At 42.5% G+C, this 27,545-nt stretch overlaps 1 protein-coding gene across 1 annotated transcript in view; it reads right to left on the bottom strand.

Moving 5' to 3' along the window:
• Nucleotides 1-1,624: 1,624 nt before the first annotated feature.
• The window catches only part of ABCD2 (ATP binding cassette subfamily D member 2), a 48,918-nt gene continuing 22,997 nt past the window's right edge, over nt 1,625-27,545 (bottom strand). The window contains exons 7-10 of the mRNA XM_057417914.1: nt 17,489-17,634; nt 9,091-9,175; nt 8,236-8,361; nt 1,625-5,986 (exon numbers count right to left, since the gene is read on the bottom strand). Of these exons, the coding sequence (XP_057273897.1) occupies nt 5,776-5,986; nt 8,236-8,361; nt 9,091-9,175; nt 17,489-17,634 (568 nt within the window). The 3' untranslated portion in view covers nt 1,625-5,775. The remainder of the gene's footprint in view (nt 5,987-8,235; nt 8,362-9,090; nt 9,176-17,488; nt 17,635-27,545) is intronic.

Below are 27,545 nucleotides of genomic sequence, written 5' to 3'. Positions count from 1 at the left end.
GTAATTTCATGCTAAAATTGATCAATAAATGAACATTTTGTTTCTCTTCTCTGTGCTACCCCACAAATGCTGTGTCAGGGCCAGCTTGTCTCTGTATGTTTGACGAAAAGAGAAGCAATGTGCTACTGTATAATTACTTTATGTCCAGGACAGGTTTCATTCTTCCCTTTTTCCAACGCCCGCTCCTCCCATGGTCTCTGTTGGACTGGTTTTTCCCAGGCCTTACCCCTGGTTTCTCACTGGGGACTCAGCCTCAGGTCTCAGCTGACTCCTCAGCCCTGCACCATCACAAGCTCTTTCTCCCGTTTGCAATTACCTGTTTAAAACCAGCTCGTTCACTGGGTGGGTGCAGTGTTTTCACCATGTCCCTGTTACTCTCTCATAGATGGTCTCACATGAGGTTAAAGTCACTAATTTAAAATACACAAAGCAGGTGCTGCAGAATAAGCCATAGTCAGAAATGAGGCCACAGAGAGACAGCAGCAGGTGTTCTTCCAGGTACACCCCATCTACTAGAAAATTCAACCCGTGAGAAGTCTTTAAACACCTCTGCTCCCAATGTTCCCAAAGTCCTTTTTCCTCCCATGATACGAGCCCTGCTGTCCCATCTCTTTTGGGAACACTTAACCCTTGAGCAGAGGCTCCAGCACTTCATGGTGCCAGTCCTCTGGTGACCTGGTCAGAAAGCAGGAATGCTCTCCACAGAGCTGACACCAAAGCACTTCTTACCAAAGAAAGTGAAACTCAAATGCAACCTCTCAGCTCACCTCCTGTCCTACAGTATAGCCTTTCTCCTCCTGGTCTGATGCAGGAGCCCCAGCATGGTCCTACAACCCTCCCGAGACCCCCAAAAATGCATTTCTCATGGCTCATGTCCTGCTCTGTCGGTGTTCTGCCTCTGAGTGGGTGAGTGAACTGGAAGGGAGGCACTGGGACAAACCTTCCGTCACCCGTAATGGATCTAATTATCAAGTGACCACCGTTGCCGTGGGCTCCTCAACTGCATAATCCAGGTCCTGTTCCACCACCTAGTACCTCTGCCACACAGCTGGAAAGGGGCTAGACACAAGCCAGCTCTGGGTGCCAAGGAGTCAACCAATACGCTCATACTCCTGGTAGTCTGAAGGGCTAAAGAGATTGAGGTTTTTATCCCAATCCCTAACAAAAACCCCTCTCCATTTCTAGGCCAACATGGGCACTTGCCTGCAGTATTTGTGACACTGGTGCTTTATGCATAACTTTATCTTACAAAGACCATAGTAACAACCTTTGGGAGTGATGTTGCTGAGGCCACCTGACGTTGCACTGCTGACACTGTTCTCCGGCACACTGCTTGGTACCCAGTCTCTCTGCAGAGCTCCCCCACAACTGGTGGCAGCTCTTGTCACCCTCCTGTCATGAATCAGGTCCATGCTGAAGTGGAAGGGCACAAGACAGAAGAAAACAACAGCCTTTGACAGCAGCCTGATCTAGGAATGAAGCACTTGTTTTAACCTGCAAATATGCAACATCCACCCCAAGCTTTCCTACCTCACTGAAGAAAGGAGGGATGGGAAGGGGTTCCCAGAGCACATGCAGGCAGGTCCTGACTGCTTTGTGAATAAGGAACACAAGAAACTCAAAGTAAATGCAACATGTTTTATTTGAGGTTGGAATAAATTACAACTGTAAAGCATAATTTATTGCTTTATAAATTGTCTGCTCTTAAAAGGCATTAATATCAAACATAAACAAAACAAAGACACATTCAATTAGCAGTTCAGTTCTCTTAAGCTTCATGAACAGCTCAGTAGGGGGATTTCTATATACAATTCAAATCCCTGATCACAGGCTCATAAACTTCACTTTGACATGCATTATCATCATTCAGACATATTGAAGGGAATGTAGATGTGTTCATTTGCTTTAGGATATAATTCTTACTGCAATTTTCCCTAAAATATCCCATTGAATACCCAGTCCTTCATTTCTCACTCAACTACAAATCTCACTGATTTTAAAAAAAACTCTTTTAAAAGATATGTGGGCTTTTCTACCCCTGCAGAAGGAGGACTTCCAAGTCTAAAGCAGGAATGAGTCTGGTCCCAAAACTAACTGAAAAACAAACTCCTCCTAGATTAAAATACTGAAATCCCACTCACAAAAATGTCCTCCCATTTTTGCAAAAAATCCCAGCATTATCTGAAAAACAAAGTGGATAAGTCATATTTTTACTGTACAGTACTCCATGCCGAGACTGAATGTTGCTCAGCACCTATACTCCTCCAGGATTTAGACCCAGGCAAGTCCAGTCTGCACTGAGTCCTGGGGATGGATGAGAGGGTGCTCACAGGAGGCTACTTGCACAGGGCACTTTGCAGTATCCAGCTCTGAACGCAGATGCTGTGACATGATGAGCTGGATCTGACTGGCTCTAGCTAGATAGGACAGGAAGCTCAAAAAGTCACTTCCTCAGCCCCGGGGGAATCACAGCTCCTGAATGCCAGAAAGGGAACAGACATTGATGGGGAGCTCTCAATGCACGATGGAAAAGGATTGCACCAAGGCGTCCTGCCCTGCTCTGACCCTCCCACACCGCAAGGACCAAGCGCTCTTTGCACCTTGACTCCAGAACAGCATCTCCCTGAGCTATTCCCTGAGCAGGGAGCGTGCACCTCTGCTTTGCTTTCCCAGCTGGGTCCAAAGCAGCACAAAATAAGCTGGCTTATGCCCTGTATTACATGAGAGATAGAACTCTCCGGAAACAGAACCAGAGACTCCTGTCTCAATGAGCCCTTGGAAGAACTCGGGAAGCCTTGCAGAGAACATCTCCAGGGCAGCTTCTCTTCTAGTCACAAATCTAACTTCAAATATAATGATCCACCAGTGCAGAAAATCCTTCTAAGACTGGCCTGGTATTACTCAGGAAGTTCCTATTTGGAGAAGGGTTTCTTCTCACACCAGCCTCTAGTGTTCTTGTCACACCGACAAGGATGTAAACAGCTGAGTGAGGTGCTAGGATAATTTACACTACATTACTGAATGGGAACGGGCAAGTCTATTACTGGATCCAGGAAATACATATCAAACTTGAAGAAAAATACCATTACATTGATCGTGGTGCGATTTCAGTTTTCATTAAAATTTCATCAGTAACGTACGTGTCTTCTCTATGTTTTATACATAATCTCATGAAAGAAAAAAAAAAACAGCAAACAAACTTTCTTCTACTAAGCATGATTCCCTCAGAAAATGTGCTTCTGTGTGCTGTGGCCAGCTGCAATCTCTGTACTGCATGTGCTCATAATAGCTCCCAACAAGCCAAGTGCCATGGCAGAGCTCTGGCGGGAGGCTGGGCCATACCTGGAGCTGTGCTGAACTGGGCCAGTTGTTCAGCACTTTTCAGTGTCCTTCTCACTCAGGGACTGGACAACCCAGGTTTAGCTCCCAGCCACATGGTAAAGTGCTTAATGGAGGGGTGGGGAACAGTAATGGCCCTTCCCCCACCTCAGCTCCTGCCTTGGCAGAGGCTCCTGGCTAGCTGACTTTGTGGGTGCTTTGCATTAGCAGAAGGATACACTGCAGCTGGGACAAGGGCATGCCTGATTCACCATCATTCTTAACTCAGAAATGTGCAAGCCTTTAAAACCATCAGTCATCTCATTCATGCTCACCGAGAACAGATTCTTGGCTGACTTCTTCCTTAGCAGTTCTGAACTTTGCTTTGAAGATGAGAAGGAAGAAACAGCCTTTGGGGAGAGGGACAAGCAGAAACTCTTGCAAATCAAACTGCAGGCACATGTCATCCACCGCAGCAGTGACCTCCAGATTGCACTTTACAGCACAACATCTTATTATCTTGAACCTTAATTTCTCATCCCTTTCAAAAGTTCCCAAGAGCATTCCTTTCTGTATCAGTGAGATGTCCCATGGGACTCTACAGAGAAAACTCAGTCACCAGGACAAGTTACAGGTTTACACTCAAGCACAGACTCTGAAGAGCAGACCAAGGAGCAGACTTACTCCATTTTCTGGTGCAAGTGCTGTACCAAGCAGCAAGACAAGCACAGAAGAAGGAATGAAGTAGAAGAAGTGAGAAGGAAGATGGACTAATGGTTAGTGCACTGGGCTGGGATTTGGCAGATGGAGTTAATTCACCTTCCCCTTGTTCATGAAGCAATCAAAAAAAGGGAACAGTTTATACTAACTTCAGGTTCCTCAAACATTCCCAGCTCATCAAATACCACCAAAATATTTCTCCTCTTTTAACAGTGCTTAACAGTTCTTACACATTGCCCCTCTCGGATCAAGCACACCAGGCAGAAATGTCCTAAGAAATCACACTTCTAGGAAAAAAAGAATCAATAAACTTCAAGATTGCTACATCTCAGCTAAGGCTCATTTACTCATCTGCAAAGCCTCTTATCCCTCCTGAGCTGCACTCCTGAGCTGCCCATTTGCTGGGCACTTGCAGTCAGAGAGAGCAGATCAGGACGTCTTCAGTCCATTCACATCTTATTTCTCATTCATTCTCGCCTCTGGCAAGGCACTGAGGCCAGCACTATCTTCAGGGTTTCTGTTTAAAGCACCTTCTGACTGAGTGGGACCAGGTTCCTACTGAACGGAAAAGCAGATGGGACAATCAGTGAGTGCATCTGAAAGCACACTAGTTAACTGGTGCGTTTGTTCATGAGGAGGGTAGTGTTCAGCCACTCTACCAAAATATCACAGGCATATTAATTAGTGGTTACAAAATGCTCTGACTTTTCACAGACCTTTATAAGTGCTGAGCATTTGAATTGGCAGGACAGCCATGCCTGAGAGTTCAGTGCATTGTTAGAAACTGCCGTTTTCCTCTCCTTCAGTCCTTCCCCTCACAAAGTGTCTCATGGAACAAACAAGTGTGTCTATATTGTGGTTTTACCAAGGGAGGAACCGGGTCACAGAGGGATGTCAGCTGGATCAGACCCATGGAGCAGATGGATGACTTAGTCAAGTGAAAACTAAGTAATTTGAGGCCTGGCCCAATGCTCCCTACCAGAGGTTACTAACTAGGGGACATAAATAATCCCCCAGAGGAACTCATGTATCATGAAGGGCAAAGAGCCTCTGAAGCTATGCATAATGTCATAAAGTACAGCACAAGTATATTACATATTTAGCTCTATCACTCCTTCTCTGTCACGAGGCAGTGGGTTGCTCTGACAGTTGTCTTCTGGTCAGCCTATTATGTTATTTCCTATGGAAATGCAGGTAAAGGTGTGTATACAATTCAGTAGTAGAAGAGGAGTTGGGTTTTACATGGACTGAAAGAATGTTTCTTGTACCCAAATGAGATTTTTGCATGCATCTGCATACTCACCCAGATGCTGCCTCTGCAGCGCTCCATGCCTGAGTTTCATGCCAGGTTTGCTCTGCGTAGCAGGCATATCATACACACACAGTGACCCGGTACAAGAGCACATTCTGCAGGCCAAATCTCAGGCAAAAAACCACCTACAAAACCTACGTTTGTTGGGAGTTCTTTGCAGTGAATTGGGCTTTCACTAGGAATTAACATAAGCTGCAATGACGAATCTTATACTCTGTGCACTTGCTTATTTTCTTTTCACAGTTCAACCACTTTCTGCCTTAATACTAAACCACTAAAGCCTTACATAGCATTCAGAGCATTATTTTCTGCTGGCTGTGTTTCTCTATGCTCTAAGCCTCTATCACAATGCATGCAAAGGATAATGGCTGAAGTCATAATGCTTTTAACTAAAAAAATACTTTTAAAAAATAAACATAAATTATTTATTCCTCTTCGTCCACTGTTTTAAGCACTGAGTCTTCTCCCAAGATTTTACACAGTTCATTCAGTCTCTGCTGCATTTTAGGAATTCCTGCAAGCTGGGATTCCAGTCTCTGTTTTTCCTCACTCAGTGTTAAGCGGATAGCAGTGTCCAACTGCTCGAAACGCCAGCCGCCTTGTCCATCAAACTGCAGCAAGTGACTGTGGTACTTCCTGCATTAGAAATTAAAACATTAGTGATGGCTCAGTGAACAGATGGTTCATTTTTGCACACAAATTTGGATGCCTGTGTCTCTTTTCAATGGTGCCTCTTGGGAAGCTGAGAGTTGTCCAGTTTTGCATCACTGGCTAAGACATTTTCAGTGACTCATAATCCCAGGACACTCTTTCCTAACAGTACTGGGTATGTCAAGCCTGTCACCAGGACCCCCCTGTGGCTACAGCTGACTCCACCAGACTCCTTTTTCTCCAGGAGTTTAAACAGCAGCAGCAGACAGGGCTCCCTTTTCCCCCAGGAATGCTAGCCCCTAGTCTGAGTTTATTTTACTTACTTTGCTTTGTGAGAGATGATGTTTTACCTCCACAGCAGAAAATATATTCAGGCAGGCACAGTGCACCTGATGCTACTGATAAAACTCTAATTAGTTCAAATTACATCTCAGTTTGTTCCCCCGCATCTCATAAGGTTGGATAAAGAAACCTCCAAGTCCTAAAATACAGCTCAGTTTGCAAGCGGGCAAACTAAAAAGTCTGTGTAGGAGTCGTACGAGGGTGTGTGCATTGAAAATATTCAAAGGTGTACATGTGGGGTTTGCCTAGGCCTGACAAGACATTTATCAGGAGGTACAAGAGGAAGAGCAAAGAGTTCCCTCAGTGTAATTTATCACTATAAATTATGGAAGATGAGACACATCATAAAACAGTGATTATAAATCCCATCCAGGGAATGTGACAGTTTAATAAACTCAATAGCTTATGACATGGGGCTCAACAGAGATTCAACTCCAGGCTTATATTCATCACTTCTTGCATATTATTCTTTGTGACACCAAAAGCTTAACCTTCCCCTCTAAAGTAGCCAGTATTATGATTAAAAGAGCAACTATTTCCTGGTATAATTCTGAGCCCATGAGCCTGTTTTCTTTGTCTACGTAGTGCACTGTCTGCAGAAGCATACCTGAGTTAAAGGCATTTAATGCTTATTTCTAAATGCTCAGCACTCCTGTTTACTTCTCCAGATCCCTATAATTCCAGTAATACTGTGGAGTTTACAAGAACAATCCCAAACCTTTCTGAATAGCACTGGTACTATGAAACAAGAACTACTGGTAGGAAACTGAATGCAAAAGGTCTTTCTCACAAGTTCTTCAGTGTAACTTCCCTCTGCACCACCATTATCTATAGGTGAGGTGCTCTCAAATACCCGTTTCCTTGAGCAATGGTTTTAAGAATAATGCCAAAATTTAAAAAACGTAAATGCTACCTTTTTTTTTTAAAGGGCAATTTAAATTATTTTCAAACCAAATGTCTATGTGACTTTTGTCCTACCAGAATACACTTTTTTTTCTTAACATTTAGGTCTTGATCCAGCAAAAGCTATTTCCACTGTCACCCTCTACACAGAGGAAGAAGGAACGCTCGGGAAAACATTTTTTTCAGCGAAGCAGACACTGATACAATGTCTTTCTTTTGAGGCAATGGATCATAAAGGATTTGTTTGTCACCAGTTTAAAAAAAAACCAGTAATTGGACAGTAAAGATCAAGGAGTTCAGAACAAACAGTCCCTGCTAAAGTTAATTCACACCTTCTTGATCTCCATTTGTCCTTTAAAGTATTTCGTTGTTTTACGTGTTCAGTAACTACATTGATTTCCTTTCAGGGACTCTTCTAGATGATTCTACTACATCCCTCACTAGAATAATGTCTCTCAGGATTCCAGTATTTGCTTTTATTTTTATTTTATTTTAGACAATCAGATTTTGAAAGCTCTCAAACCTTGCAGAGGACACAACTGAAGTTAAACCACCAAATGTGTTATTCCTATGGAAGAAAAAACAGTAGTTTAACCACTTGCCATGTTTCCCATTGTCTCCCTGCACTGATAAAATTCCCCAGGACAGCTCCTGGATCTTGTCACTGTTACAGAATAATGTGGTGATATCAGTTGTGGCTTTGGTGTGATGGGCTCATTAATTGCTCTTAAGTATCTGCATGTTGCTGTTAATACTTAATCACTGGAATACATTTAAAAAAAAAACAAGAGGGAGGAATAAATACATGTCAAAGAATGAAAAAGATCAATACCAAATGCATTTACATCACTATTACTGTAGACAAGTTATCTTAGAAAGAGCAGTAGATACTGATTAAACAACTGCCCTCACACGAAGAGTAAAGGCCAATACATTGCCTGTCAGAAAGCTATAAACAAGGACCATGATTAGCCCCTGAACATACTTACCAAAGAGAAGGTCTGTGTGTAATAGAAAGCAGGGATATCCCAGCAGCTTTTGCAGCTTGGAATATTTTTCCTTCAACATCAATGCTTACAGCACTCGTGCATTCATCCAGCAATGCGTATTTTGGCCTTTCAAAAGTAGATAAAGAACATTACTCTTCTATGGTTTGGACTTTATTTTCATGTACGATGTTTAATTGAAAGAACAACAGAAAGGAATGATTTTTTTTGCCAGACAGCTGTCTCTCATTTACAGCTGTAAGCTGGCTAGCAACAACATAAAGTTCCCATGTACTATTCAGGTGCAGAGACAGCTTCCAGGAAAAATGGATTTTATTCCTTGGTCCATCTGAGTACACAGTGATCTAACTTTAGTGCTCTAGCTTGACCTAGTTTTATTCTGTCCTGTCGTCAAGTCATGCAGTAGCTCAGCCAACTCAGAAACTTTCTATCCACTGCTATGTATGGATTAGGCCACCTTTGTGGGCTTGCAGTCTCCAAGACCAAAACGGTTTGGAGCCTGGCTTTCACACTTCCACAGCCTCTGCAACAGTCCACAAGACTTCAGCAGTATTAGTAGGACAAATGCACGGAAGATGTTTGTGCCTGAGATATTAAAGAAAGGAACATCTGGAAAGTGTATGCTATGTTGCCAAAAGCAAAGCTGAAGTAAGAAGCATTGCTCCAACTAAAAGCTTGTATGAATAAACAACAAGATCTGCGGTCCCATGCGACCATCTAGCTGTATTGCATATTGCATGGAGATTAAAGTCTGCTACTGCTCAAACTACAACTGGAAACCTGCAAATCTCTTTCTCCTTTTCAGATGCTACTTAGAGAACAAATTGAAATGCTTACTTATGGTAAAACATCCGAGCCATGCCCATCCTTTGTTTTTCCCCTCCTGATAAGACATCTTTCCAATCCATGACAGCATCCCAGCCTTTAAAAAAAAAAAAAAGTAAACAAAACCCATCAGGACAATGTAAGGTTATGGAGAAAATGCAGCTTCACTTGCAATATCTCTGCAACCAAAATCACAAAGGGCATTGTCATTGCAGAAGAGACAGCTCAGTGATCTGAATCACATCTTCTGAAATACCTTAGTGCCTTTCTATTGGCACACAATTGGAAAAATGTCCCAAACATCATGTCAATTCTGAAAGTAGAATTTAACCTTTTTGGCCATGTAGGAATTGTCAAAAACACTTTACTTCTTTACTTACCATCTCTTTGGAAAACCATCTTTTACCTGTGTATAACTAAGGAATTCATTCTGTCATGTCATTCAAATGAAAAAAGAGGCTTATAAAAAGTGGAAGCAAGGACAGCTGGCATGGGAAGAGTACAGGGACGTTATCCGGGAAGTTAGGGACCAGGTTAGGAAAGCTAAGGCCCGGTTAGAATTAAACTTGGCTAGGGATATTAAAGATAACAGGAAGGGATTCTACAGGTACATAGCAAATAAAAAACAGACTAGGGAGAATGTAGGCCCCCTCAGGAAGCTCTCAGGAGAACTGGCTACACGGGATTTGGAGAAGGCTGAGGTTCTGAATGACTTTTTTGCCTCGGTCTTCACTGCCAAAGGCTCTGACCACACCACCCAAGTCTTGGAAGGCAGATGCAGGGACTGTGAGAATGAAGACCCTAGGCCCACTGTAGGAGAGGAACTGGTTCGAGACCATCTTAAAAATCTGAATGTGCACAAGTCCATGGGTCCTGATGAAATCCACCTGTGGGTCCTGAAGGAGCTGGGGAATGAAGTTGTGAAGCCGCTGGCCATCATATTTGAGAAATCATGGCAGTCAGGTGAAGTTCCCGATGACTGGAAAAAGGGAAATATAACCCCATTTTCAAGAAGGGGAAAATGGATGACCTGGGGAATTACAGACCAGTCAGTCTCACCTCTGTGCCTGGCAAAATCTTGGAGCAGATTCTCCTGGAAGGCATGCTTAGGCACATGAAAATCAACAAGGTGCTTGGTGACAGCCAGCATGGCTTCAATAAGGGGAAATCCTGCCTCACCAATTTGGTGGCCTTCTATGATGGGGCTACAGAACTGGTGGACAGTTGATGTCATCTACCTGGACTTGTGCAAAGCATTCGACACTGTCCCACACGACATCCTTGTCTCTAAGTTGGAGCAACATCAATTTGATGGATGGACCACTCGGTGGATAAAGAACTGGCTGGATGGCCGCACGCAAAGAGTTGTGGTCAATGGCTCAATGTCCAGCTCGAGACCAGTAACGAGTGGTGTCCCTCAGGGATCGGTGTTGGGACCGGTCTTGTTTAACCATCCTGTTGGACGAGGCCTTGCGTGACAACGGTTTAGTGTGAGGTGTCCCTGCCCATGGCAGGGGTGTTGGAACTTGATGATCTTAAGGTCCTTTCCAACCCTAACTATTCTATGATTCTATGATTCTATGATTCTATGTTTGTTTTACAGAGCAATTTGCTATTCTTTCTTGAAAGGTGTGAGTGAGAATGATAACAAATTCAGAGAAATAAAGCATAAAATCCCATAAAGAGCACTGCCAGACTCCACTCACTACTTTAGGCAAAGAGTAACTGTCATCAAACTCAACAGAACAGAGGGATGCGTTCTGTGTGCACAGGCAAGTAGCTGGCATACAAAACTGCATACAGACAGGAGGATTTTCTATACAAAGTTCCCACTACCTTGCATTTAGAAATGACCCACAACTGTTGTAACCCTGGCTATCCTTATTGAATATTCTGCACAGAATCTAACTGATTTTTTTCTTGATCTCTTTCAGATACATGCAACAGAAGTGTGATGCATTCTGTCTGTGATCTGGTATTCCTGTGAGAACTCTAGTATGATTGATGCCCACTACTAATGAAAAACTTCAAATACCAAATTACCCTACTGAAAACTAGCTTTCAATCTAACAATCCAGATGGATGGAGTAGCAAAATGAGTTTTGAAAGGGAAAGTGTGGAGGTAGAGAAAATCTGGTAAGACATTTCTCTAATACAGCATCTATTCATGATGCAGCTGGAGCAGGCATGAGAAAGTAAAATACCAGTTTCCAAATCAGCCCAGAAACACTATAGCTAAAAAAATCAACAACACAACCTGTGGCTCTGCCACTGCCCAACTGAAAATAAACATTTGCCAGAAAAAAACTATAAGCAAGGTAAAGCAAGGAGGGTGGGCTGTGTCATTTCTGGTATCTGAACAAAGGTGAGACAAGTGGGGCTTGTGAGGGTGCAGGGGACTGAGGAGTGCTCTGCCCATGCCTGGTTGCTACACCAGGGCTTGGTAAGTCTGAGCAAAACCTCAGTGAAGCACCTGGTGGGAGGCTGTGTGACTGAAAACAGGAATTGATAATGCTAGACACTGAATTCCAAGGATTTTCTCTATGTAAAATTGTAAAATACAATGTAATGATTTTTTAATATCTGTGTATATAGTTAAGATTTAAAAAAACATGCATGCACACTGCAGAAAGACATCACCTTTAGTGATCCTATTGTTTTCCCCTAGTTTCTTTCCATTCTTGCTTAAGGATCCCAGTGGGCACCCCCTTGGAAGCACATGCTTTCTATCAGGAGGCTCCTAGCAAAGAAGGAGTTGGGTAAGGGTTAACTGAATCACCAGCTGGATGAACGCTGGTAAAGGGAACAGATAAAGAGGGGCTGCTGCTGAGCAGTCCCAGTGCTGGGACCACACAGTGAGCTGGAGTGATGCTCTAGTCGACACTTTCAGCTTCCAAAAAAGGACTGTAAAATACCTGGAGCACCCCTTTTTGGCAAAAGGTTCTAGGGGCAAGAGATGGGAATGTCCTTCAAGAAAGCCATAGAAACAATGATGCTTCTGAAGACAACGTTCAGGCTACTGCTCATATTCTGTTGTTTTTAAGCTGAGAATATAGATGAACTGAAGGGATCTGGATCTGAGCTAGAGTGTGGGTTGGTGTGCATGTGAGCACATGTGCCTGAGAAACGGCACAGTCATTCATAGTTTTTTCCAGATAAGCTGGTTTAAAAGACCAAAAGAGAATGAAGTTCAAGAAGAAGCATCGTATTGTCAGCAAAATCATTCTATTACTTCCCTAAAGGTATAAGATTAAGCCTCCATTTACCGGCATACAATGATCATCTCTGTGGTCACTTCTTACATTCTAACTGAGTATTAGTAGTGCATCTTGTCTCTTCCTGCCTAGCTCCCTCTTTTCATTTTCCTATTTGTCACTTGGAATGTCTCAAACAACAGATAAGGAAGAATCCATTTTAATATTGTAACTTTTTAAAATATATTTTCTAATGTCTGAACAATTTCCTCTGAACACTTGGGCACCGTAACTCACAAGAAACTGACTCCCTACTGTGCATTAACAATAATGCACCTACAAGTGTTTCTCTTTTCTTCCTGTTGACATGGCATATGTTAGTGAAGGTCACCAGTGTTCTAAAAATATCAGCCGAGTCAGTGGCTTATGTCACCCATAGCTACATCCGCTTCACAGATGAAGAACTGAAACAGCTTGTCCATGAATGCAGAACAAACGAAATGGCTTGTGAATGAACACAGCACAAACTTCTCAGTAGGTACAAACATAATCTTGGCTTTCAGAGTCCAAAGTCCTTGCCCAGCTTCTTGTTACACATAGCCTTTGGTTGCACGTGACATGATGTAGATGTGACAAACACTGGATGTCACAGAAATGCCTTTTGCAACCAATAAGACAAAGACCATGTGCAATGTGTTAGGGCAGAGCAACAGCAGTAGAAATATATACAGCTGTCAGCAGAAATTAGTGATAGCCTCATGACAGCAGCATTTCATTTTCTTGCATGGCTTCTTTTACGATTCTTTTTACCTCCATTTTCTCAAGGGAAAAGCAAGCTAAAGTTGACAACAACAACAAAGGGCTACATTTGGGGTCTGTGGCACAGTGTATCCTTCATCCTTGTAAATCCTCACACTTCGCATGCAAGACAGTGTTCAGCTGCCAAAACAAGATAAAAGTTCTTTTCCAGATCTACACTGCAATGTCATCAGACATGGGCTGGAGTCTTACAGCTTCATGACAGAAGAAAGGCTACCACAGTGAACTACAGCCAGAGAGTCCTCCCCTGGTGAGTTTTTTAACATGGAGGCCTCTTGCACAGCCTATGTCCCCAGGCAGCTGTCAAAATGGAAGAGAGCAGAGCCCGGGAGCTGTACAGGATGAATATGCAAGGACAATCCTTAGCTGAGGGAGGAACAAAGAGATCATCAATTGCATGAGCCCCAGCTCAGCATGACACTGCAGGGATTGTGTCTCTGGATTTCAGAGCCACTGGAAAAGCCAGCAGAGCATTCCAGAGTTCCTGCTGGTGCCGTAACAAAAGCAAATCCAGAGCTAAAATGCTCAGATGAAAAAATTTGGGAGAGAGGAAATGTGCTTATCTGTGTGTTTATACGTGGCCTAGCACAAAGGTTCCCTGGACAAGACCCAAAGATATGACAAACGTGCAAAATAATGAGGAATAATTATAATCTGGGGTGCTGAGAAACCATGAACAGGTTGAACTTGTTTAGTAATGTCATCAGCTCCAACCTGACAGGTCTGGTCATGCACTGAGCGTGCTGCTACACGTACCCATGGCTCCTCTCATGTGACAGACTATTAGGAGCCCAAGGCTGCATCCCCATTGACACTTGTTAAATAAATATACACAGATTTTCAAAGCAGGTTAAAAAGGAACCCCTTTACGCATATCTACTGCATATCTCTATGCCATTACCCACAATTTCTGGACATGCCTTTTCATCACCCATGCTGAAGACAGCCTTCTTTGCTATCCTCATTTTGTATGAGATTATTTTTCTGGTAGAGTTAGCAACTCAGCAGGTGTTGATGTGGGCTCCTTATTGATAATGTAAAGGTAAGTAACAAAATGCATTCCTGTAATATCCAGCAAGTGAGAAAAACATTGGTGTGGGCCTCAGTGGGAAGGAAATTCTGCCCCCACCAGCAAAGAGTGCTACTATCAATAGCAATTGTACTGGGTTCTTCTAGGGCTTCGACTCAGGGACATCTGGAACGGTGATGGTGGTGGAGAGAGGGACAGTTATTCTGGTGATTTTGATGTACTCTGTTGCTACCAACTGAAAAAAGTTTCATGAAGATAACACAGAAGCTCAATGCCAAACTGGGCTAATTATTCTTCTAACCATTCTATTTACTTCTAACTGGGTCAAACCTTATTGCTAGAAAACTGGAGGAATTTCTGCCATTGGCAGCAACAAGAACATCAGGCTCTTGTTGGCTACTTAACACTTGGAATCTGGTGACCCTTGTACTGACGCAATGTGGAAGTAATTCAGTCAAAGACAAGAAAGCTATGCCAGGACAAATAAACTGAGTCAGAGTTGCGCACTTCTGGCTCCATCTGGCTTTGTCATGACTGCCCACAGGGAGCAGAACACAAAACTGCAAAGCATCATATTATACACACATGACATTCTTGGTCAATTAAAGCACAACTGGGTCATGCCCTAAGGAGCCTGCTGTCTAGTAGAGGCTTAATACTGCAGGGGATAGGTGAAAGGGGATGAGACAGAAGTAAGCCTCTGAAGGAATGAGACAGAAGTAAGCCTCTGAAGGAGAAGAGGCTCTACAGACAAAAATACTGAAGAGCTATGTTAGATTTCTATAACGCAATGACTGAAGGATAGTTAGCTCCATTCTTAGGATGGTTTATGGAATCAGTTCAAAATAGTGTGGACATACCTGCTATACCCACAATAACTGGAATAACTAAAAATGGTTTCATTGATTTTCTTTAGATGTATTAAATTTCCAGAAGCTGTATATAGCATATAATAGAAACTGCCTGGGAATTTTTCAGCAAAACTTCTTTTCTATTGGAAAATGCCAAGATTTGTCAATCATCAAAGCAATCTGCAAGGAAGAAAAAGATGGCTTGGGGCAAGCCCCTCGTTCTACAAGCTTTATATGGAATTTTTCATTATTTTGCAAAGAAAAAGATCCGTAGAAATTATTTTATCTCAAAAGTCTGATTTTAAGAATAAAATAAAATTCAAATTAAAAAATAATTCAGCTACCTATAAAAAAGATTTTCAACCGCTCACTTTCAACAAGTATTTCACTGGCTTGCTGATTCAAAAAGAACAGAATATGAGTCTTTGTCCCAGACTGGGAGAGCTCTAATGAATATGTAATCATATGAAATCCACGTAACGTGTCCAATCATATGTCATGGATTTTGTCTCTGCTCCTACCTCGTCACTTGCCTCCTGCAAATGCCCAAGGGGAAAAGAAAACAAGTAAGTGTATTACAGACCTAAAAACTATCCTGGTATGTGGTAATCTCTTCCCTGTTTTCCAGCTTTGCCCACTTCTGTCATTTTAGATCGCCAAGTACCCAAGACACTTTTTTGGTAACATTTGTGCAGACTTTTGTACAGTGTGTCCTTATCCCGACTGGAGTTTCAATAACGCACAAGTGAACATTAACAGTTTTTTATAGATTGTGTGTGTCTCACACACACAGTCAGACAGGCAGAAGAGCAACAATGGGGTCAGCCATAAATACCTTCTTTGGCTCAGAAAGTAGAGTGAGACTGATCCAAACCCTGGGGGTTCAGTTTGGCAATACAGAACACTGACCCCAGACAACGGTACCTCTTGTGTGGAGCACAGTAACTGCCCCATCACCAGTTACGTGCTCCAGCTGCAGGGCTATAAACCACAACTATGCACATTGAGAGACTGCTGGGGATATGGTTTTGGCCGCTGAGGGTCATGTGTTAACGAGTACATCTACAAGTACCAGCACGCTATGAATGCACACTTCACAGTGGCTTCTTGCCACAGACAATTTAACTGCTCCTCCTTTTCCAGCTCCCCATTCTAACACATCTTCTTGTTCTTCTGAAATCTTCAAAGTGACTCGGGAATACTGGCAGGAATAGGTACAATGTCAGTGTAGGAGTAGAGGCCTTCTCTGCAATTATTCCAGTCACTGAGTTTAGCTCTCTGCCCACTTTTTCAATCCTTGTGTCATAGTAGCAGATCTGAATAATTATCTGAATCAGAATAATGGCAGATTCTTATTTTCTCATGGAACTTGAGGCCCAGCTTGAGTCATTCTTAACAAAAAAGCTTTAACCCTGAGAAAGATAAGAGTCTCTTAACAGGATTGTGAGGTGGAGAAGTATGTGTAGGTATACAACTGCTGCTGTAAATGCTTACTACTCCCCACTCTAAAATGTGCAGAAAAGACAGCAGATGAGTCTCCATGCAGGCTTAAAAAAATTAACAAAGCAACAGGCTGCCATCCAGGAATGGGAATTTAGACATTGCCTTGGGATACCCAGTGGCTAAAGTCCTACTTTTTGCTGACAGAATGATCCTGAGAGACACCAACCACACATATCACAAGGCAACACACCTGAAATACCCTCTCTAAAAGTAGAACTGACAACTGGCAGAGAGACTCGGGGTACAAGCTCTCTGTTACCAACTTTGTCCTATGTCTGTTTTAAAAGCATAATGGTGGGGAGGAAATACAAACTAGAGATCAGTGGCTGGTGGGAACAAAAGGACGAAAATTATTGCTTCGCTTGGGAAGAAAAAGCCAGGAAATGCTCCAATTTCTTAAGACACAAAAGAAGCCTTTAGCATCTTGACATTTACTGTGCCGGTGTATTTACACTGTCCCCTACTCTTAGGACAAACAACGGTGAGAACACATGGCAACTTAAACTGTAAACGGTAGCTGGTAACATATCTACTGCCAGCCATTGTCCTTTGGTTATTTTTGACTTGCTCACTCTGGTGGTGTGGTATCAGACACTCCTCATGACATATAGTTCTGCTGATCCCATTATCCAGGGGGGTGAAAGAAGACCTAGCTCTCCTGTTCGCATGCTTTTGAGTTGATGCAGTCAGTGACACTATAGGGTTTTAAGACAGGTTACGCTTTCTAAGAAAATGAAGGAAGGTCAGTGATCTCTCAATACCACAAAAAGACTGGCCATTACAAAAGAACAAGGTTTCTCAGCGTGGACATGGATTTACTGGGGAGAAGAGGAACACTTCGCTCTTCTACCTCCGTTAGCATCAGAAGCAACAATGATGTGGTTGAGCAGCTCCCACGACCACAGAAAGTCTGGATCCAGTTTTGCCAGTTGAGTAAGTAAAGCTCAGTCACACTGAGACACACACATAAGGAATAGGTTTTGTAAAGCTTTTTACAGAACTATGCAATTTACCTCCTTCTCTTTGAACTATGTGGTACAGATGAACCATGTGCAGGATAGACTCCAGATCTCGATCTTGGTAGCCTTTCTCATGCATGTCATCCACTGTGTCTGGATAGATGACTTGATCACGTAGCGTTCCAATGGACATGTAGGGCCTGAGAAATACAGAGAAATCAGTCAATCTGGAGCTGGCTCCAAGCGCGTGCATCTTGCTGATACTCTGTAAGCAGAGTACAATGCTTTAAACACTTTGTTGCTAAAACTAGATTTATCTGTGGGTGCATTGTGGGAAAAATTTTTCTTAACTTCCCTTAAGGACAACGTATTGTTTCCATAATAGCTGATGACAGGGTAGCACCAGGGGCAGTATCATGCATGAAAACAAAATGATAGGTCAGGCAGAATAAACATCCACTTCATAGCCCCTTCTCACTGCTTTCACTTGGAACTGGGGAAACTCTATGCTGTGTTCAAGGTTTGGTAAGCTTAGAGATTACACATTGAATTAAACACTCACATGTTAAAATCAAATGGTAACAAAAATGTTGCAGCTCAAACTTGGGGAAAATTTCCTTAGTGCAGCAGGAGATGCCCAAGTAAGGCAAAAGAGCACTGAAAGCCTCCTTTGCACACTATTAATTTGGACTGCAGTACTGGGACTGGGTGTAACTTATCTGACTCCAGAAGGCAGTGTAACACTTCTGAATTGCAAAAAAGCACACATTAGACAAGCTGATCAGCTTAAACCTCCCAGTGCCAGCCTCCCTCTGCCAAGCACAAGGCTGAGCTGTATGTGAAGCAGCTTCTGAATCACCACATTCCCAGACAAGGTAATCCCATCCATTTTACTAAAACAAGCTGTGTCCACCTTGGAGCCAGAGTCCGCAATCATGGCCATGTCCCTGCAATGGCTATGGACGGTCTCCACAATGTCACAAGCTGTTCCCGGCCTTTGGTACAGCCCAGACCCCATAAATCCTCGTAGTCTCTAAACAAAGTCAGCTCAAAGAACAATTGTACACCTCTCTAAAAGACACCAAGCCATTCAGGCTACGATGGCAAAGGCAACCTAAGAAACACTTATTTGACCATCTCTTTTGCTGCTCTTCTTCTAAGGATTTCTTGTGAAGGACAACTATCTATCCAGTCCCACAGATCCTGCTGATACTCTTGGAAGCTGGAAACACCCTGGGGATGATCTGTAAGATTCTGAGTTTGGAAGAGAAGGCCAGAGCTGAAGAACGGTCAGGTTCCAGACTCTGTTCTGCTTTCTGAGCCAAGAGCTACATTAACATCCTCTGAGTTCACCCGCCAAAACAATGCTAATCTTATTAAAGCTGTGGTACCAGGGGATGATGACAGAGAGGAGCAGTTAAAATTGGGCCAGCAATGAAGAGGTTTCCAAGAAGCTTGCCCTTACCACAGAGAAATGCTTCCAACAACTTCACAGTGTGTTGATGAGGGGTCAGTTTTCTTCCCTGACAAGCTCTGGACCTGTGTGGTGGGAAGGTCTCAGCCTTGATGAGGTTTTCCCTGACAGGTATGTGTAATACCTTAGCAGATGTCTTCTGTTCCCTTGGAAGTTTCTCTGCAGAAGGGGTGGCTCTACCCACTGTTATTCTGAGAGTCCCCAAAATACACCACAGAGTACTTTGAAGGAATTCATAATGCAACAGATGTAGAATTATAGAAGTAAAGCTGCAACATGAACTGAAAGTCACATTCAAGCTGGCATCAGAGGCACTGGTTTTAGTGCTGCAGAAATCCATGGTAAGCCCATCTGTAACTGCCTGAACTACTTTCATCCCCAGTTAGGTGAGGGTGGGAAGGGCAGGGGATCTGAACTGCTAGCAAATATCGGCCATCTCCCTGCTGTGGGCAGGCACCAAGATGGAGCCAAACCAGAACTGCAAATCAAATACAAGCACTGCTGCTCCTCTTCGCTCATTGTTCTGCTTTCTGTTAATTGTGGGAAGAGTGCTGCTCTGGGCTGCTGCATGAACACTAGCATCAAGTGCAGTGAACCGTTTCCATTAACGGGGATATTGCAAAATATCAACTCTAAACATTATGTAACTTCATGAAATAATGATATATTACATTTCCATGGTGCTCTCCATCCAAAATCCCAAAGGCCTTTACTGCTTGCATATGTGGAAATTATTTCACTCACTCCAGGCTGCTGCCATCTCTGGGACGGAAGACAGCAACTCCACCTGAGCTCAGAGAATCATAGAATCAAAGAATAGTTAGGGCTGGAAAGGACCTTAAGATCATCCAGTTCCAACCCCCCTGCCACAGACAGGGACACCTCACACTAAACCATGCCACCCAAGGCTTTGTCCAACATGGCCTTAAACACCGCCAAGGATGGAGCATTCACAGCTTCCCTGGGAAGTTTAAATCAGGCTGGGCTTAAGACTGTAATACAGGTGAAGCTGCAGGTAAGGGCAAGGAGGACAGAGTTGCCTATCGTATAATTTGGCTGGGGTTTAATACTTCACTCTTGTGAAGCGTGATCCTGTAACGACTACCAGCTCCTACCTCACAACTTGGAAGACAATGCTCACAACAACTGTGCCAGGACACTTGTTGCCATGCCATTTACTGAGTCACCAGCACCACTCCCTGGTACAACTGGATTTGCCTTGTGGCTTCCCATCTAAATCCACCAGTACTACCAAGAACACCTCCCCACACCTAGTTTGTAAAAATTAAAGAAAAGCCCAGCCTGCAGTGGAATAGCAAACCCCATCAATTACTGACTAACCAGCAGGCAGGAAGAATGGCTTATGGTTATGGGCCTGTCTAGGGAGATGGGAGAGCACATTCTGCTTTACCCATCCTACAGGGAGCCATTCGTGTCCCTGAAGGAACACATCATCTTGTCTGGCATGTGATGTCTTGTTTGGGGTTCCATCTCTTGACAACAAAGAGGCATCTCTGTGGTTGGTTTATCCCATTTATTTTAGGGTGGGGATGGATTGCCTCCTGGGGGTGTCTTGTCCCTCAGTGGGGGGTAGAGCTCAGACAACTAACGTAGCTAACTTCTAAAGTGCTAAAGTTAGATGAGATCTCATCTAACTCACACTCTCAAAAACTCATAGTAAACCAGACTTCTCTGTCTTGAAGACAATAACCTCCTTACATACCACAGGTGCCACAAATTCTAATGCACTAAAACCTATTAAACACCAGATGTTATTGTAATTACAGTTACTTGTGTGTGATAGCTAGGCATAAAGTGGTAAGAAGTAACTGGATGCAGGAACAGTGAAATTTTGGCTTTGACAGTAAGCTCCTTGTTAGAATACTGTTTTCATTAAATTCTTAGTTCAAACAACAAAACCAGTCTTTTTGTCCTGAAGTAGTACTCCAGTTTAACTGGCCTTGGTTGATTTCTGATGGAGTTTTTATACTCGGCCAGTGTCTGGGTTCCACTCTCAAAGAAAGCACTCTTACAGACTCTGAAAGCAACATGTCTGCTGTGTGGAGGTCATGTCTTCGATGGTAAGAGCTCAGCAATTGTCTTCTTTCTCTGCTCTCTGAAAAAAGATTCCTACAGTGGTTTTGAGAGACAGGATTTAAGATCAGTGATCCCTTTTTAAAGCTTTGGTATCAGACTTCCAGAAACCTAAGAAAACTTACTGATTCTTGCCTGGTTTTCTGGAATTTCAAGACATTTATTGGAAGAGACACTTTCATTTCTCAGGAACTGATCATTTTTTCAGGCAGTTTGACAGTTTTATTGTATCACCAATTTGTGTTTGGTGCTTCACTTTGCAGTGTTGTAACTTCATCCTGCTAGTAACAAGCCATCATCCCTAAGGCTTTCAGCTTCCTCCTTGTACCACAGGCTTTAAAGAAAAATGATATAAAGACATGCTGCAATCTGAAGCCTGTGGTACGGACAATTCCCCAGTGCCCTATTGACACATGATATTGTGTACAATGCTGGCAAATTACTGGGGAAATTATACTGGGAGGAAGAGCGAGCGTGGCCAATGACACAGCTTCTTTATTGTGCTTTGCTTTGGGAGGGAGGTGCTACAAAACATAGAATCATAGAATAGTTAGGGTTGGAAAGGACCTTAAGATCGTCTAGTTCCAACCCCCCTGCCGTGGGCAGGGACACCTTATGCATATTGGAGTACACATCAGTAACTTGTCTTTCCAAACAGAGAGCTTACACGCTGAAGCTGTTAGGCATAAAAGAGGGGTACAATGCCAATTCAAAGGTTTTGTAGATTAACACATCACACTGCTAATGAGGCAGTGTTAGCTATAACTAACACTTAGTAATTCTCTGATGTCTTGAAGAGCAGAGGGCTTCGCTCTTCTGGGTAGCAAGTTAAGGGAAGACGATTTGCTTAGATGTCAGTAAATTTGTGTTCCCAAACCAGAACAAGCCATATCCACTTGAAATGTTTACAAATGAATGTATTCAAAGGTGTTTTCATCTTCCATGTAAAATAAATTGTGCTGACAGAACTGATAACCTGTTCTGACATCCATAATAATATTTTAAAGAATTATAGCAACTAACCAATACGCACTTTGAGAGGCTATAAAGCAATCAGAATGGCCAGAGTCTTAATTAGAAGCACTCTGGAATAAGAAAGGGACCAAAAACATATCTTAATTAAGAGCTGACATCAGAAGTTATGGAATATTAGTCCAGTGTAAGTGCCCAAGAAACAGCTTCCAGGTACAGGCTGCGATTAATACTTCCTCCATGAAAGGTAAAGTCTAAAAACATGCGGCTTGTGATTCTGGAACCCCAGAATCCCATCTGGATGTCCCCAAGTGAGCAATCAGGACCTGACTTGCCATTTGATGTCCAAGTGTATTTGCAATTATTATTGCACTATTATTCTCACAGTCATGCAAAGTTATGTGGGAAAATTATGTGTAATGCGACTATAAATTCTTGACTGATCCATCCTTTAAGTTTCTGTCTCCGGCTGACAAAATGCCTCTCTAATATATCCAAGTGGGAGAGAGAAAGGAGAACACTACACCTAGAATTCTCCTTTTAATATAAAATGCAGTTTGCATTTTCAAAGGAAATTGGGATGGTTTCAGAGTGCAATTCAGAGTGCTTCCTTTGACATCTAAAATAAAATGTATTCCAAATTTAAGCACCTCTATTTAAGAAGATGATTCTGGAGCCCAAACTCCAGCCATGGAGGTGTCTTCCAAGAAAACCTGGAAGATTATAAGGAGTCAGTGCTTGCACTGAAGAATCTCCAGTCCAGAAAGCCAAGAGCACTGCTCATACCTACAACTGTGCTCAAATGCTAATTCCCCAGAAGGTCCAGTGCAGCATGGAATACAAAACCAGCATCTTTAAGTCCAGCACAAAACACTGCAGCTACTACAGATGCAAGAGGAAGGACTGTATGACAAGCTAATGGTTAGCTAGAGTCCAGGCTAAAGAGGAGTCAAAGGGAGGGCACATTCTGATCTTCCCACTGAAGCAAGGAAACTCCTGCTAAGAGACAGGAATAGTGTGTCAGAAGAGAGTTACTGGAAAGAGCCTAATGGTAACTACACTAGTGAGAGTCTTCAACTGGAAAGAGGGAGACTTTAGTACTAGTTCCTTGTGACATGTTATTTATGCTATTCCTTTTCCCCCCAGTGCTCTTTAATATAAAAAACAATAACTACCCTAATCCCTCAGAAGCACTGTAAAAATATATTAAAGGGGGTTCTAATCTTATTTAGGTGCCTGGTGTCAGGAGAGAGCTTGTTACAGATTAACGGTTTAATGTTTAGTACTCAGTTTGGCACCCAAACTTCAGTAAAAGGCCGAAGTTCAGGTATACATTTATATTTAGAGATTCCTATGGATTAACTCTAGGTGGCTCCCTTTACCTACTACTTTTCCTTTTTTTTTTTTTTTGGCTCCTTTTCCCAAAGCCCTAAACCTGTGCTTGATTATCTCGGGACTCCACCTATACTTACAACTTTCCATCACCTTGCTGGTGACAAGATCATCACTTTCAGGTGCTGTAATACCTTGGCTGGAATCACCTCAGCAGAACTCCAACACTTGCCAGGTCAATAGTAAAACCTCCATAGTTTTCAACAGCAGCCAAGCTTGATGAACAGTGATGCTCAAGAAACGCCAACCTCCACTAAGTGTTCTGGGCTCCTCATAGTTCTTTGATATCAGCAAGAAAATAAACAGCAAGAAAATAATGACGGCACCACCTCAACAACTTTCAGAAAATAAAAGGTCTTGAAGAAATAAGAATTAAGTGCTCTTCTTAACTAGCATTGTAGCTCTCATAAGAGCATTAAGTAGCTCTCACACAGAAGGTGGTAGTACCAGACAGTTAAAAAATAATAAATAATATAATATTTAGAAAAATGTTAAAAAACCCGCAAGCTCAGGTTACCGTGCTGTATCTAGTTCAAGGGATTTTAGGGCCAGCTAAAGTTACAGCAATCCTTCTAAAGATATAAATAATTGATCTTTCTTTAAAATACCCTACATTGAACTCTCCTCTACACTCACACAGAACTAGCCATGATCATCCTCTAAATATTTCAGATAGATCAATTACCAGAGTGGAATTCAATCAGCTTATTATAGCCATTAACTTAGTTAACAAGAAATGAAATGCACAGAATGAAAGGCTGAATTCTCAATGCACATAATTAGAATCTAATATCAAAGGCTGAAAAAACCCACCACTGTGGTTTCCTTTGCAAAGAAGCCATGCACATCTCTGCAAGAAAATAATCTGGGAGGAAATAAGAACCAGAAGGGTAAAAGAAACCTTTAATTTAAAGCTCTCCTCATGCTCAGGTATCATCTCAGCTCATGATTTACTTATTCACCATTACCAACATGACTTATAATAAAATTAGAACTGGTAAAATTGCGTAAAAGTTTAAGGTGAACAATTCACAAAATTATTCAGTTCAGTCAATTTGTATCTTGTGATAGACAGAGACAACAGAAAAGACCAGAGGAACATATGTATAATGAAAAACAAATCCCAGAATATTTCTACAAAATACAAGCAGCTAATGGAATCTGAAATAATTATATGTGCTGCAATGAATCAAATCAACCAGGCAGACAAGTAAAGGAAATATACTCTCCTTTTCTTAAACATCCGATCTTTTCAGGCCCGGCCTTTCCATACCTGTGGCAGTCCTGATGATAAAAGGATTATTTGGATGGATGATCATTAAGATTAATGAAATGCAAAAAAAAGAACAATGAGCTGCTCTGGACAAGAGCGCAGCCTGCCAGTCCCACCAGGCATACCCCAGCCTAAGAGGTGTTCCTGACTTTTATCACAACAATCTAACACAGTGAGCAAGGAAGTTTCCCTCTTTTAGAAAGATCCCAAATTATTTATGGTTTTGCAGATGAGAAGTGACTCCTTACTTCACAGGGAAAAGGAAGTGCAGACAGTGAAACCTCTACAGCAGAGGCTGCTTTTGCTCCAGGTTTCTGTAATGCTTAGTTGTCCATGGCATAGTTTTTTTTCCCATGCACTGCCATATGAATATGCAAGTAATACTGGGACAATAGCGTGTCTCCAGCGAAACACCCTGCCAACAAGTGAGAACTCACACACTGCACTCACTTCCCTCCCTGATCCTCTGTGAAACAACGCGTTACACAGGACAGAACATGACAGTGCAGAACACAAAGACACACCATGTATATGGATACATGGAATATTATTACAGCCATTTTACAAGCATTATAGGTACCTGGAGTCGCCATAAGAGAGCTGTAGTAATCTCTAGCAGAAACTAAAATTGATAGGGTATAATTAATGCAAAACATTAGGCAGATAAAAAAGCCTGGAAGACTCTTCTCCTGGGAAAGACATGCTTCCATCTAAATTAGGCTAGTGCACACATGCTGAACTGCAGAAAATACTCACCTGCTACATGCTCCCATGAGACCATCATATAATTAATGACTCAAGAACAAAGAACTGAAAATTTAGTGTTCTCAGGACTACTCAGCATTATTCGCAGAAGAGACTCATCTCACCTAAAAGCTACTCATCCGAGTCTGGGTTAGTCACCCCAGACTCTCTTTGTAGTCAACAGAGTCCTCTATTAAACTGGTACCTCTAGTAGGTTCCATTTATCTTAGATGTTTGTCCTAGGACACAGGATGTACAACTGCAGTGATCTGAACTGGAAGACTATTGTGTATTGAGGAGTTAGGGATCCACAGAACAGTTAACCTGAGTGGGCATGGGCATGTGCTATACTTTGCTGCACTGTGTTGAGCTGTGCTGCACATATAACTTGGCCTTCATGCCAGTGCTCTGCTGTACTTATCACTTGGCTGCAGAATAAATTTTGCCAGCTAATCACAACGAGGGAGCCTGCAAGCAGCTCCCACTTGGCACCAGCAATTACACCACCTGTGTGTGCTTGTCTTTATCTTGAACCAAAGCAGCATGTTCTCATGCTAACATCCTTTGTTTGACAGTGGAAATGATAAATGGAACTGTTTACTGCTAAGAAAATCCTATCAGAGTGCTAAAGACCATAATGCCAATGAACTTTAGTACAGACGGAATAAAGTGCAGCCTGCCATGTTCTGACTAGAGGTCTGTCTGGTGCTGCACAATGCTGGGCTCCTAGCATATGATGAGACATAATTGCCACAAAGGTGATAAAGGCACTGGCACATCTCTCCTACGAGGGAAGGCTGAGAAAGCTGGGACTGTTAAGCCTGGAGAAGAGAAATCCCATGGGAATCTCATCAATATATATAAACATTGGAATGAAGGGTGTAAAGAGGAAAGAGCCAGGCCCTTTTCAGTGGTGCCCAGAGGCAATGGGCACAAACTGAAACACAGGAGGTTCCCTCTCAACATCAGGAAACAATTTTTCACTGTGAGAGTGATAAAAGCATTGAAACAAGTTGCCCAGAGGGGCTGTGGTGTCAAAAGTTGTCTGGACATGGTCCTGGGCAAACAGCTCTAGGTGGCCTTGCTTGAGCACAGCGGTTGGACAAGACGATCTTCAGAGGCTTCTTCAACCTCAGCCATTCTGTGATTTTGTGATTATCTACACTATCAACTTATTCCTTATCTCCAATAAAAGGAATTTTAATTAATGCATTACACAGTTTGAATACCTTTCTTACTGGCATCAACAAAGAATGTCTAATTTTTAACTGCCTAAATGAACAAAGACAAATTCTACTTTTAGTGTAAGAGTTGATGGCTTATTGCTTTAACTTGTTGTGTGATGATGGAACACTTGCATAAAAAATGGCTAAGTCTTCTCTCTGGAAGGTGAGCAGTTACTATGAACACTGCTTTGTCTCCAAGAAATGCAGAAGAGAATCACCATGCTGAATAAAATTTACATTTCCTTTTGAAACCACAGTGAGTTGGAGGAGGGAGGCAAACATAAGACTAGACCCTAAGAAACATGTCTGAGTGAGCAGACCATGCAGAGGCTGGGAGAGTGCTGAAGGTCCAGTTCACCTTGGAGCTGCGACACGGTTCTGGAGCCCAGGACACAGGGGCAGGCAAAAGGCAGAGCCTATACTTCATGGGAAGGACTACCACCTTCTCATCAAGCGGGAAGTGTTGGCTATGCCTATTATTTGGATATTTAAAAGCATAGAGTACTGTAATAAGAGTTTCTGATTGAAAACTATATTAAGGAGGAGGAGAAAGGACTTCTTTCCAGAGAAAATGGTACAGTTCTTATAAGTTATTAGAAGTTTGAGCTGACCTGCTCTCACAAAAGCCAGCATCCTTTCAGTCTTTTCATACCAAGCTTTTTCATGTCAGGCAGGTTTTGTAGTTTACTTTTCCTAGTGTTAAATAGCCAAGGTGTTTCTCATAATTTGACACAAAGCTTCTGAAGCATGTTTTCCAAGTAAAACTTTACTGAAATAGTAAACATTTGCCATCCTGCTCATCTGTCAAAGATCCTTTGTTGCACAGCTGGAATGTAGGGCATTAAGCTGGAGGTAACTCCCCAAGCTGGACACAGTAATGGCACATCTCTGCAGAAACCAGGTCATGTAAACACAACCACCAGATTACTCCCTAAC

This window comes from Pezoporus wallicus, unplaced genomic scaffold (assembly GCF_028554395.1).
Source record: "Pezoporus wallicus isolate ANWC-B61680 ecotype Strahan unplaced genomic scaffold, APGP_CSIRO_Pwel_v1 contig_5542, whole genome shotgun sequence".
Taxonomy (NCBI): Eukaryota; Metazoa; Chordata; class Aves; order Psittaciformes; family Psittacidae; genus Pezoporus; species Pezoporus wallicus.
Note: the sequence above shows the minus strand (reverse complement) of the source record. Positions and strands in the feature narration are given on the sequence as shown.